Genomic DNA, 13,578 nt, shown 5'->3' with positions numbered 1-13,578 from the left:
CTTGCATGGTTTCAGGTGTGAGTGATAGGTAAGTACAGTTGATTACGTAGGGAGCTGAGAATGAATGTTACAGTAAGGGCTGCATTATCCAGGCAGGCGCCATAGACATTGTATTTTACCTGTTCATTCAGGACGTCCTAGCAGTGTCACTACAGTATGTATCCTTCCCTCTGCAGGGAGCAGATCAGTACATAGTTTGATGATTATCGCCAACAATCATAGTTGATGATGATTGCCAAACTGATTCTGTGTTCAACTTCTGTCTGTTACCCCCCATGTATGTTGACTTACTGTTGCAAACATGCCTTTACCTTATACTGATGTGTTGGATATTTTTTGGTAGGTCCCTTCAGGTCTCTTCATTCCCAGCATGGCAGTTGGTGCCATAGTAGGCAGACTACTAGGTGTAGGAATGGAGCAGCTGGCTTATTATCACCATGACTGGACTATCTTCAGTGGCTGGTGCAGTCAGGGGGCTGATTGCATCACTCCTGGCCTTTATGCAATGGTTGGTGCTGCAGCATGTCTAGGTAAGCAATAAGTATTTGTTGCTAATTTAAAGCCAAAACTTAGTGTGATACTTTGTCAGTTATCTACAGAGCTGCCTTCAGAGTTGCAGAGAAATGATTTTGTGCGAAATGCTACTAGGTTTGTGCACTTTGAAACTGCTTTCATCTGGAGAGAGGAAACTCTTTGAAACTACTTTGTAATGGGTAATGTATTGATCATATTTCTGTCTGGTCTAATCTGCACCAGGATGTCCTTGGAAATTAAATGAAACACTTCAGTGGGAATTTCCTGAGTAAATACTTAAATCCCTGGTCAACCTAATTGATTTTAAGCCTTTCTCTAGTCTTTCAGTCCTTCTGTCAGCCTTTCTGCTTCATGGTACAATTCTTGTTTCATGTACTCTGTTGTGGATTTTTGGGAACACTTCATCCATTTAACAAAAATCCCTTTTGTGAAGTAGGAGCATATCTGACTGGGTTCTATCCTGGGACACAATTCCCAATCTAATGGGCTGCAATCATAGACTAGAAGGTCAGAAGGGACCATTATGATCATCTAGTCTGACCTCCTGCACAATGCAGGCCACAGAATCTCATCCACCCACCCACCGCTGTATCAAACCTGTGTCTGATAGATTGAAGTCCTCAAATCATGGTTTAAAGACTTCAAGGTGCAGAGAATCTTCCAGCAAGTGACCCATGCCCCATGCTGCAGAGGAAGGCAAAATAAACCCAGGGCTTCAGCCAATCTTCCCTGGAGGAAAATTCTTTCCTGACCCCAAATCTGGCAATCAGCTAAACCCTGAGCATGTGGGCAAGACTCACCGGCCAGACACCCAGGAAAGAATTTTCTGTAGTAACTCCCACCCCATCTAACATCCCATCACAAGCCATTGGGCGTATTTACCACTAGTAGTCAAAGATGAATTAATTGCCAAAATTAGGCTATCCCATTATACCACCCCCTCCATAAACTCCTCTAATATATTTATAGAGAGCAATCATATCCCCCCTCAGCCTTCTTTTGGTTAGGCTTAACAAGCCAAGCTCTTTGAGTCTCCTTTCATGTGACAGGTTTTCCATTCCTTGGATCATCCTAGTAGCCCTTCTCTGAAGCCGTTCCAGTTTGAATTCATCCTTCTTAAACATGAGACTAGAACTGTGCACAATATTCTAGATGAGCTCACCAGTACCTTGTATAACGGTACTAACACCTCCTTATCTCTACTGGAAATACCTCACCTGATGCATCCAAAGATCGCATTAGCTTTTTTCAGTCATATCACATTGGCAGTTCATAGTCCTCTTGTGATCAACCAATACTCTGAGGTCCTTCTCCTCCTCTGTTGTTTCCAGCTGATGCCTCCCCAGCTTATAACAATAGCTCTTGTTATTAATCCCTAAATGCATGACCTTGCACTTTTCACTATAAAATTTCATCCTATTACAATGTGCCTTATGCTTCCCAAAGATCTGTTGTGCCTTTGGTTTTCATCACAAGTCACACCAACTTCAGTTAATGCATCCAAGTGGAAGTAGTGGAGCAAACCCTGGAAGTTTAGATTTCCCTCAGTCCTGCTGTTGCTGTTTTCAGAGAGGACACGTGTCTAAAAACTCAGAATATTTACTTTTAGCCCAGTGGCCCCCAAACTTTATGTTGCACCCTTCCCCCCCCCGACCCCCCTCGGAGCCAGGGCTGAGAGCAGGACCACAGTTGGGGCTGGATCTGTGGCTGAGGCCATGGTTGGGGCCATTGGCTGACGCTGGGACTGGAGCAGCGGCTGGGCTGGGAGCCAGGGGACAAGTCTGGGGCTGCAGCTGGGAGAAGGTTTAGGGCCAGGAGCAGAACTGTAGACGGATCTGGGGCTGGAACAGAGCGGAGGGCAGAGCGGGGCTGGGTGGCGCTCCCTTCCCACCTTGCCATGCCCCCCAATGTTCCTTTGCACCCCCCAAGGGGGTATGCCCCACAGTTTGGGGACCACTGTTCTGGTGCTGGGGTTCTGTTAGGAAAAAGGAGTAATGCATTTGCTGTTGAAATCTAAAATACTTCCTGACTTTGGAGAAGCGGTGTAAAATAGGAGGCGTGTAAACATGCTGTTTTAGAACATTATCAGCCTTCTTGGAAGTAGATCAGTTAGTCACTTCCACTGTTGTTGGCAGAATACTCAATATGTAGTAATGAGCAATAGCATTAAATAAACATGGTTGTTTTTATGGTCTTTGTCACTGGTGGACAAATGCTGAAGTGGAGATGTCACTTAAAGCAGAAGACCGTTACCGGAGGAAAAACCTCCCGTATTGTAAAATGTAAAAGTAAAAAAAAAAAGCTTTAGAAGTATCTATGGGGACTCAGAACTCAAGAAGCCAGCTTCATTGGATAAAATTTTCAAAGGAGCCTAAGTGCCATTTTCAAAAGTGACTTAGGAGCCCTAGGTCACTCAGGCTCTTCTGAATGTTTTTTATCCATTTTGCTTTGAAAACTGGTGTGTGTGTGTATTTCCCAGTGTTCATGCCTGTGTGTAGCTAAACCAAACCAGTTAAAAAGCCATTTGTATCCTCCCATGGCTGTCCAAGGAACTGAAGATGGCAACAGTGACAGTCAGAATGTCACCTGGCTTGGCACTACACCAGCCTGAAAGGAACGGATCATAAACAGTTATCTGTCCTTGTGGTTATGAGGTGTTTCAGATCTGTACTCTGCGTGTGTGTGAACAGTTTTTGTACTCTTGTCAAGGAACAATGAACAACTTTCCAGCAAGCTGGGACTAAAACACCAGTTGGTGTTTTATTTTTGTATATAAAAATATATTAGTGTGTAGATGCATGTATATTTATTACTAACTAATGGTTCTCAGTTCCCGCTTGCTGGGAAATTGATAAATGTATATAACTTACTAAACCAATGTAAATATCAGACACATTTCAGAGGTTGTTAGTTCCTCATGATAGCAGACCCACTGAATTACATGGTTCTGTCCACAAAAACATGAGGCAACAGTCCAGATCAGAAGTATGCCCAACCAGCTGATATGAATGTGTGTGGTTCCTTGGGGCTACTTCTGTGTACTATGGGAGAGTCAAGGAACAATTCTGGCTCCTGGCTTCATGGAATTTAAGTGACACTGAGAAGCAGATCTATCCAAAACAAACTTAATGACTCCTATAATCCAGACTAAAACGTATAACCAATCTGCTGTAAAGCATGGACATCTTGTAATTAAGTAACATTTACCTATATTCACATTTGTTTTCCAGTGTAACCTTGAAAATGATGTCCTATCTGTCCGTAGAATGTGAAGACTGGGGATGTCCATCTGCTACATCCTCATGATAGCAGAGCTGACTTTAGTGTAGTATGCCTACATTGCACATCAGAAACAAGGGAGCTCTTGCTGAGAATTCCTAGGAGTGTGTCAAACTCTGAGACTTGTGTTCTGCTTTGCAGGTGGAGTAACTCGTATGACTGTGTCGCTGGTGGTTATTATGTTTGAGCTTACTGGTGGACTGGAATACATTGTTCCTCTAATGGCTGCAGCCATGACTAGCAAGTGGGTGGCAGATGCGATTGGACGGGAGGGTATCTATGACGCCCATATTCGTCTCAATGGCTACCCCTTCCTAGAAGCCAAGGAGGAGTTCTCGCACAAAACTCTCGCCATGGATGTAATGAGACCCCGTCGGAATGACCCTGTTCTGACTGTCATCACACAGGACAGCATGATGGTAGAGGATGTAGAGGCCATAATCAATGAAACCACTTACAGCGGCTATCCGGTGGTGGTGTCCCGGGAGTCCCAGAGGCTGGTCGGATTTGTCCTCCGGCGAGATCTCATCATTTCAATTGGTAAGAGGACCAAGGTGGAATGCAATGTGGATAAAAGCTTTGCAGTTAGAGACCTCTAAATGTCACCAGTTACAACTTGTTAACGAGAGTGCTGTAGATGTAGGCTTCAGTGAACGTTTCCATTATGCAATGCCTGTGATCAGGGCATGTAACTTCCATCACCCCGAGCCTTGGTGCACAAAGTGCTACTCAGTGTGTGTGTTTGACTAAATCAACACAGTGAGAGCACTGCCATGGAGAATAAGGCTTTGGCCCAGCAGCAGCTAAAAATATTTTATTTTATTGGCTGACTTATTTTTGAAAGACACTTTCTGCAGCTAAGCTTCAGTGTGGTTGGAGTATTGTTGGTTCCATGCACTTAAAAACAAAACCTAAGATGCACTTAAAAGAGTGAGTCAGTGTTTCATCCACACCCACGGCCATTTGAGATGGTGCGCCAAACCCGCAGATGGAGGATTAAAGTCACGGGGTTCCCATCAACCTCCACTCCACCAGGGACAGGTTTTGAAAGGCTAATGTGCTAGTTGCGTGTCATATTTCAGTGCTGCTTGGTGGGCAGTGTGAGCAGCTTTGGGTACGTCTACACTACCCGCCAGATCGGTGGGAAGCGATCGATCTATCGGGAATCGATTTATTGCGTGTAGTGTAGGCACGATAAATTGATCCCCAGTCGCTCTCCCGTCGACTTCTGAACTCCAGCAGTGCGAGAGGCAGAAGCAAAGTCGATAGGGGAGCTGCGGCCATCAATCCCGCGCCGCAAGGATGTGAAGTAAGTAATTTTAATTCAATCTAAGATGCGTCGACTTCAGCTATGCTATTCTCATAGTTGAAGTTGCGTATCTTAGATGGATTCCTCCCCCCCCACCCCCTGTCCAGTGTAGACCAGGCCTTTGTATTGATCCAGAGCTTGAAAATAGGGATTACTCCTCCTTCATCACAGCACTATCTGGGGCATGTTGCAAATTCCCCTTACCCTCCTGCTTATCAGGAACTTCTCACCTACTCTGTCCTCAACTTCATGAACACAGGCACTGTCTCTGGGTGTACTACATGTTGGTGCCCTCTGTGGGATGGAATCCTTTTGCCTGGCATGGCAGAGGAGTTTGAGCAGGAAGAGCAAACACATTCTCTTGAGCTCCCTAATGTAGCTTGTAATGGTGGACCCAGATATGTCTGAACCAGCCCTGTTCATGCCTGTGTTAGTGAGAGACTCTGTAGTGTACAAAAACACTTATTGATTTTGGTGGGATTCTGCAGGCTGTATGCAGTACAGACTTCACTCGCTGGCTCTCAGTATGGGAATGCTTGCTCTTGATATGTATCTTACTAAATATTTCAGCCATTGACAATGGGAGGGAAGGAAATGCAGGAAAGGTACATTATAGCTTAATGATTTCCTTCCTTGGGCCTGACTGCACTGGGATACAACATGGTCTCATTTAGTCAGGCCTGTGCAGAGATTTTCCAGTGGAGTAGTTCATGCTTTCTGAAGATGCACGAAAAAGAATTTGTTCCCAGCGGTCTGCCTGATCTGATTGGTGAATGTCTAAGCTGGGCACAATTCTGAATTCAGACTTTTAGAAGTCAGTCCAGCTGCTCTCCTTGTTGTTGTAGGCAATAATGATGATTAAATGGTATCCAGACACTGTGGTAGGTATGGCTAGTATCAGATTAGCCTGTTATGGTTGGGAGGTGAAGTCTGCTACTATCATTAAAGTAAACTTTACAAAGGTGGAGAAGACCTTACCTGAGCCATGTCTTCAACAGCTGGGGGGAATCTTCTCTCTAATCAAGTGTACATAGTGATCCCTATCTACTAAGTTGCTATAAAATATTGTTCTCTGCTAAATATGAAAGAGACCCGATTCAGTAGCCGGGTAAGGGCATTGAACATGTTGCATACCCCTCTGTGCATCATTTTGCCCGTCTTAAAAAGTTCTGTCTAGGTGGGTAGATTGAAGGTCCTTTTATGACTAGTGCTACATAAAGGCAAACTATTATCCCTCTCTCACTTCTCCTGAGCAGCAGATCTGTGCCTAGTACTGTACTCTAGTCATGTCCAGAAATGCTCTTCTATAGGTGAGTTTCTTGGCAGCAACAAGGTGATACAGCTGGTCTGGCAGCACTAAAAGGTTAATCCAAACTCTGTCGTGAATGCCATTCGGTGCTGAGCTAAATGTAATGTGCTGAGCTGAAGTAGCATTCAGGAGTGGGATGATTATGATGCCCCAGGGGCTGGGATATCTTCAGCTGAAGAAAAAGGAGTTCTTGTCCAGTGTCGTCACCCCTTCCTCTCAGGCGGCTTGTCAGATGGCTTGGGAGAGAGCCTCTGCTATTCCTTTGCTTTAGTAGATGAAGGAATGGTCCTGTAAAGCTCTGTGAATGGGAACAGAAGGAGGAAAAACCTATGCTTTAAATGTCTTCCCTTTATAACCCACAATGTCTCTCACTCAGAAAATGCCCGGAAGAAGCAGGATGGAATTGTGAGCACTTCAATTATTTATTTCACTGACCACTCTCCTCCGCTGCCTCCAAGCTCCCCATCCATGCTCAAACTCAGGAGCATCCTGGACCTCAGTCCATTCACAGTGACAGACCAAACGCCCATGGAGATAGTTGTGGATATATTCCGCAAGCTGGGACTGCGCCAGTGCCTCGTCACTCACAATGGGTGAGAACGCCACACAGAGAAATTTGGCTGGGAATCTAATCGGGTAGCACTGAATACAAAGCATTAAAAATTGCTTCTTGATCTCAGGGAGCCAAATTCTTCTCTCCTTTTCAACTGGTGTAAATCCAGAGTAACCTCATTGATTTAGTTGGAGTCATTCTAGTTTTACATCCATATAATAGAGAATTAAAAGCATAGAAAAAGTAAAAAGCAGGGGTAGCTCACCAACAAGTTGCGTTAAAACAATAAACCTTGCTGGTAAAGGCAATAAACAGTTTGGGAGGGGTTAAAGCCATTAGGCACAGCACCATGTCAGATCACTGCATCTGAGAGACACAATCCTCTTCCACCTGAGCTGTGTGGAGGAAGGGCAGAGGGGATGTGTGTGTGTGTGTGGGGGGGGGGGGAGACATTGGTTCTCTTTAGGACACTTTGAATGCAAAATGGAATTTTTTTAGAAAAACCTGTGGAAGATGGGTGTGGGGGAGGAATTAAAATAAATTGTTGACTAATATTTGTAGATCTGCTTGTTTAGATAAGGATACCCAAAGCAGACTGACCAGTGGTCTGATCAGAAATGTAAATTTCACACTTTGCGTAGAGTCTTAGCATTCTGAACCATGGAAACACTTGATGATGATCATAGATTAGAATTGCCATCAGAGAAGCCAGTCATAGTCATTGTGGGAGGAAAATCAGGGAAAGAAGCTCATATGCTAATAATCTGTTAATTAACTTTTCAGGAAACTACTTGGGATCATTACCAAAAAGGATGTATTAAAGCACATTGCACAGATGGCTAATCAAGACCCAGATTCCATACTCTTCAATTAAAAACAGACTAATAAGTATTGGGTGTTTAACACAAAAATGAAACTTTATGAAAGACCATGGATTTTCTCTTCTATTTTTATTAAGAAACTGGAGCGTTCTTCAGAGTTTTCCTGTATGGAGCTGAAGATAATCATGTTTTTTCTACAAAATAACCAATTGCACTACATAATCTGTGGAAATTAATCTTCTCTTTAGAAGAAAAGACTTTTATAATAATGCTTTTGTGAAGTTGCATTGGAAAGATTCCATGAAGGAGTAAAAGCAAAATGCTACAGAATTAGATCTGTTCCCTTATTTTATTTGAACTTTGATAACTAATGTTGGGAGGGGAAGAAAAGACTATCTAGTTTTAAGTCTTCAGAAGCCATGGAGGAGAAGGATGACTTTTGCACACAGCACTAAGATACCTGAGAAAGAGATGATCATAACTAAGGGCCACAATTCCCAGGGCCACAGCTGCTTGGTGAAAACACACATTTTGATCTTTTTTAGGTTTCTAAAAGCAATCAGCAAAATGTTAGGGGTTTTTTTTTTTGAGTTCTATATTTGAACCCAAGATAAAGCTACATATTCCTGCATGCAGGGTCCAGCTAAATGAGGACTTGTTTTGGAAGCTCTGCTTCTAATCAGAACGAAGCTTCATTTTAGTCTTCTCTGAATGTATTAAGTTACCCTCTGATTTGCTCGTTAAAAGTACCCAAGGGAGAGCAGAAGGGCTCACTGGTTATATTCTTGCAACTCTCCCCTTGTTGGCAAGGACCAAGGATTTCTCCTTCTCTATAATGAGGAATGAAAGGGTTAAGTCAGAGTCCTGAGTTTTGCCCAAGTTTTACTGCAGTCCGTCCAAATAATCCCTGATCATGTTACAAATATTGCACAACTGACCTCTTTCTTAATCAGCAGTGTCGTATGTTGAAGGGTATGTCCATTTTATTGGAGTTTCCCAGATCCATAATGTTTACATGTATGCATATTCTGTTCCCTTTTTCCATGCCCTTTACTATGCCGAACTCAGGATGGAATCCTGTCTCTGGGAATGAGTAACACTGCCACTTTATGCGCATTCTCCAGCTGCTGTCTGTTTTATTACCACCAACTATGCAATGAAAAACCCTTCCTGATCACTGCAGCAGGATAACTTATAACCTGGATGATCCTTCCCAATTCTGTTTGTCCCAGATTCTAGCAAATTGAATTGGTGTCAGTTAATGAGATCACTTGACCATTTACTGATGCTTTCCAAATACAGAAATACAACCAGAAACCAGCCTGTTCATCTTAGCGCCCACCCCAGATCGATTTATAGACGTGGCTAAGGATTAGCAATGGAATGCAGAGCTGCCATTCACCTCTGACTCACTGATTTGAATTCAGGGAAGTGGCCAAAAGTTGACTGAGCGTCAAATACTTGGCCATTGCTTTTGGCAGTTTAACTATCAAGCTGCCTATGAGAAATGAGTTGTGTTCTTAGTCTAGCTCCTGATGGGCAATTATTGGGCCATTAAAACAGGCGTTACATTTAGAACAAATTGGCCATTTTTGGGGCAGTCTTGGCTAAGGACCTTGGGGACTGAAATCCCCTCATCCTTAGATGAGGTCCATTCAGAGTAGGAGGCAATGTGGAAAGTTTACACCATCTAGGTTGCCTTTGATAAACCAGATTTATGCGTAAATCAGACTTCCATGAGCACTAAAAGTTCACTCCAGTGTAAATTGACTGGTTTCTGTTTAAAGCACACAACAAGTGTTTTCAAAGTCTCTCCAGCAGTGGGCAGCTGTCACCGCTGCTTCAGCATCCTAACGAACGACAAGAGCAGCTGTTACTCAAATCATATTGAATAGGAGAAGTCAAGTCAGCCAACCAGAATGTATCACCACATCAGTATCTTCTGTGTGGAAAATAAAAGCCTTGACTTTGTCTTCAGCATTTCCTGTTCAGCAGGAGACAGCTGTTTGTTCCCTCTTTTACAGGAGGAATGAAAAATGTTTGCAATTCAGAACAAGTAGTTTTTAAATTTTGTTATCCTCAGCTCTATCAATGGGTTGTACTTGGAGTCTCGGTTTACCTTGAAACAACTGTTTTGTCCTGTTTTCCAAGTGCTGTCCCTGATTCCTCAACAAACTAATGCTTTACGTGCCCAGTGTTTGTAAAGAACACCATGAAAAGCTATTTTTGGTTAAATTATAATCAAGCCTGCACCAAACAAACAAATCTATCTCAGCCGGAGAACAAATGTCATGTTGTGTACCCCATGCCATATTCCTAACGCAACTTTGTTCCCGTCTCACACTTCAGTTCCAGGAAGAGACAAATGGCTTTAAGTTCACATTTCTTGTTGTTTCCTTAGGTGTAGAAGACTCAAGCTTTCAAACATACACACTGCTTGGTCCTAATTTAGTCTCTTTGAGAGCTATTATCATTTGGACCACCATATTTAGAGGGTTTAAAATGGCTTGTAAGATTGCCCAGTCCTGTCAGTATGTTGCATTCAAATGGATTCACCCGTTGAGTTCCCATGTCATGTGGGGAAAGGAACTGCTGTTCGAGCACACTGTGGGCCAGGGGAGGAGATGGAAGGAAAAAACCAGCAGCATGGAACATTGCAGTGGGCTAGTCCAGTATCAGCCACAACCTTGACCCATGTTCCAAGGAGAATGGACATCAGAGTCTCTCTGTTCTCCAACTGCCAGAAGCCATAGGCATATACCCATTGAGTAATAAAAACAAACCAGGAGAAGTTAAGGAGAGGAAAGGGTTTTGCTTTATTGCTGCTCACTACATGAAATTTATGGCACTAAAAGGCTCTTGGGTTTAACAGCAGGAAATATCTGCCTGGCATCCATATAAGGATGAGGTGTGAGCCGACAGATTGTTAGAATCTTGCAGCATTTCATCCACCTTACATGAGTTTACTTTGGATTGCAGACTGCACCAACTGGCGTCTAAGGGGCAGTTTGCTCACTGCATTACGCAGTAGATTCCTTTTGGTTTGTAAAGGCTGATGTGGTCACCCAGTGTAGGTGGCACAGCCTGCAGTGGATCCTCAGTTCTGGGAGACCCTGCTTGATAAACATTCTATTGATAGAACTGGGTGGGGGACAGTCTGTAGCATCACAAAAGGAGTGGAAAAGATCTGGTTGTGTTGGCCTTAAATGAAGTTTGGTATTCCTCCCAAAATTCATGGGTCAGGGTATTAAGAGCCTCAAATTGAAGGAAGGCTAAGGTGGTGGTTTATCATAATGGTACAGAGCAAATGATGTAGGAAGGTGGTGGTAGGAGGGACTTACGGACGACTTTCGAAGAAAAGGAAAAGTGCCCTTTTTTGCTGCTTTCTGATGTAAAAAGACCTGAAAGATTTTTTTCAATAAAGAGGGTATGTTCGGGTTTCTTATCCATCTCTGTTTTGTGGGAGGACTCTGGCAAGGGCTGGAGAACTAGTAAGAGACTAGAAATGAGTGAAGCATTAACAATTGAGAGAAGACATTTTTAGTCAAGGCCTTTCTTTAAAAATGTTTAACACCTCTGTCACACTCATTCCTGTCAAGCACCTGGATGAAAAATTCTTTGTGCAAATGGCAGTCCCTGTGCCCCTGTAATGGAAGGCTGAGAGAGCTCTAGTCCTCCAAAAATCCACTACCAAAAACAGGGAAGGAGGAAGAGACTTTACACTTCTAAGGTAAAAAAAATAAATAAGTAGGAACAATTTCTTAACTTTCAGGGCCTTCCCTCATGAGGAAGCAAGAAGGTGGCAGCGGGTGGAGAGGCAACATGATCTCTTTGCAGGATATCATCATGAGGAACTGTGATGACTGAAACATGGATGGTTCTTCTCCAACACAGTTGTTTTCCAGTCAGATGAGCTTCTGGCATACAGTGGAGCAGCAAAAGGAACCTCAGTTTGTGTCAGTAACTGCCAACTGATGAGAGTGCCTGTAAATCATGTCTGAGCAGTTATGAATGAAAGAACAGGATCTCATGGGTAGTGATCTGTTTCTCAATGGTTGCCTCCCTCTCTCTTGCCAAATATGCCCCAGATATGGTCAAGGAGATAACAGATTAGCAGTCTAAAAGCCCCATTTATGCATCCACTTGGTCTTAAATGATGAGCTGCAGCTAAAAGGGCACTGAATAAGCCATTGCCAACAAGAGACTTGAGCCGTGTCTGCACAATGAAGCTGTATTCACTTAATTAAAGCCGTTTCAAAATTCATTTAGGGCCATTCTTCCTAGTGAAATTTACCAGCAGAATTATACTGATATGTGAGTATAATTGTGCTGTAAAATTCACCATGTAGACTAACACACTATATCTGCCTGGGTGAACACTTATTCTAGAAAGTGGCAGTTGTGGGAGTTATGCCAATTTAAATACAGTCACATAACTATACAGGTAGAGTTCTGCCAATAAATTTCTCTTGCAAAATGCAGCAGTCTTGTGTTCTGTGATTCGTGTTAAAAGGAATAAAAAGGATGCACTAGCGGATAGGGCATTGGGGAGCTCTATTCCCATCTCAGGCAAGTCTCGTAATCTGCTCTAGGCCTCAATTCCCCAGCTGTAGAGAACCCTTCCATGCTTTGCAGGGCTGGTGTGTGAGGAAAACATAATACTCCATTAATGAGGGTGAGGTGTTCGGATTCTATTGTGATGAGCAACATTTAAAAAGGCACCATTGACCAACTGCGGGGTGTTCATAACCCTTGCATACATTGGTGTCCAGCCCAACACACCCATGCTGCCTACTCAAGAGGAGGTGGCTGCCCTACTTCTGTACACATCCTGGATCCAGTCTGGCAAGAGGTGCTCATGTCAGGCCTATCAGTGGGGGACTTATATTAGTGGAAACTGTAAATAGGGGCCATGGTGTTAATTTATTCTTAATATCAATACTCAGGATAAAGACAAATGAAATGTCCCTTGAATGTAATTCTCTAGCATGTGGTCTATAGCCTACTTTGGTAACATGGGTATTATGACTTTATAGGCTGCTTCCTACTCCAGTTTTGTACTTTTTAGAGCTGTGCTTTTCAGGACAGGATATTATCATCTGTGTCTGTCCACCTTCCTTTGAGCTCTACCCCAATAGAAATCCTGTACACTGCCCTGGATTTGTCTGAATGAAACATTGCAGCATGACAAAGTATCACTGCTTTCCTACCCAGTCCCTCCTCTTAGTATTCTGTAGGGCTGTGCTCAAAACATAAGGCAGGAACCTGATCAAGTTGCAGTGCTGAGGGAAGGCTGAGTTGTAGAACGCTGCTGTGAGGCTGGGGAGCTCTGGTTTGTAGAGTTTAGGGGAAAGATCAGCAACTGTGTTTTCTTGTCTCTGGAAGAGCTCACCCTGGAGACCTCGGGTTTGTGGCATCTTAAAGACACTCCCCTAGTACAGTAGCAGGTTTGGGGATTTTTTAGGTGGTAAGTAACAAGGATTGTCTGGTTTTGTTCCGGAAGAGGATAGAATGTGCTCTCTTTGGGGATTTTTGCAGACTAGATTAAATCAAACTGGAAAGAGAGGGGTAAACAAAAAGAGCAGCAACAAGCATTAGGGAGAGAACCAAGACATCTACAATTTTGCAGCGCTGGTTGTTACAGCTGTATTAGTACAGCTGTATAGGGCCAGCGCTGCAGAGTGGCCACACTTACAGCAACCAGCGCTGCAAGTGGTGTTAGATGTGGCCACACTGCAGCGCTGTTGGGCGGCTTCAAGGGGGGTTCGGGGAA

The 13,578-nt window shown here is 43.5% G+C and overlaps 1 protein-coding gene and 1 long non-coding RNA gene across 5 annotated transcripts in view; both read left to right on the top strand.

Annotated features, from left to right (window-relative positions):
- LOC127056468 (H(+)/Cl(-) exchange transporter 5) overlaps positions 1-8,138 on the top strand; it is an 87,852-nt gene extending 79,714 nt beyond the window's left edge. For all 4 annotated transcript variants that reach the window (XM_050964322.1, XM_050964321.1, XM_050964320.1 and 1 more), the window contains 4 exons: positions 344-530; positions 3,955-4,353; positions 6,808-7,024; positions 7,768-8,138. In XM_050964322.1, coding sequence (XP_050820279.1) covers positions 344-530; positions 3,955-4,353; positions 6,808-7,024; positions 7,768-7,858 — 894 coding nt within the window. In that variant the 3' untranslated portion in view covers positions 7,859-8,138. The remainder of the gene's footprint in view (positions 1-343; positions 531-3,954; positions 4,354-6,807; positions 7,025-7,767) is intronic.
- Positions 8,139-8,450: 312 nt separating this feature from the next.
- Positions 8,451-12,286, top strand: LOC127056502 (uncharacterized). Its single transcript, XR_007775830.1, has 2 exons — positions 8,451-8,777; positions 11,578-12,286. It is a non-coding gene; the product is annotated as an uncharacterized LOC127056502 (long non-coding RNA).
- Positions 12,287-13,578: the final 1,292 nt, after the last annotated feature.

Source organism: Gopherus flavomarginatus, chromosome 8 (genome assembly GCF_025201925.1).
Source record: "Gopherus flavomarginatus isolate rGopFla2 chromosome 8, rGopFla2.mat.asm, whole genome shotgun sequence".
Classification (NCBI taxonomy): Eukaryota; Metazoa; Chordata; order Testudines; family Testudinidae; genus Gopherus; species Gopherus flavomarginatus.
Note: the sequence above shows the minus strand (reverse complement) of the source record. Positions and strands in the feature narration are given on the sequence as shown.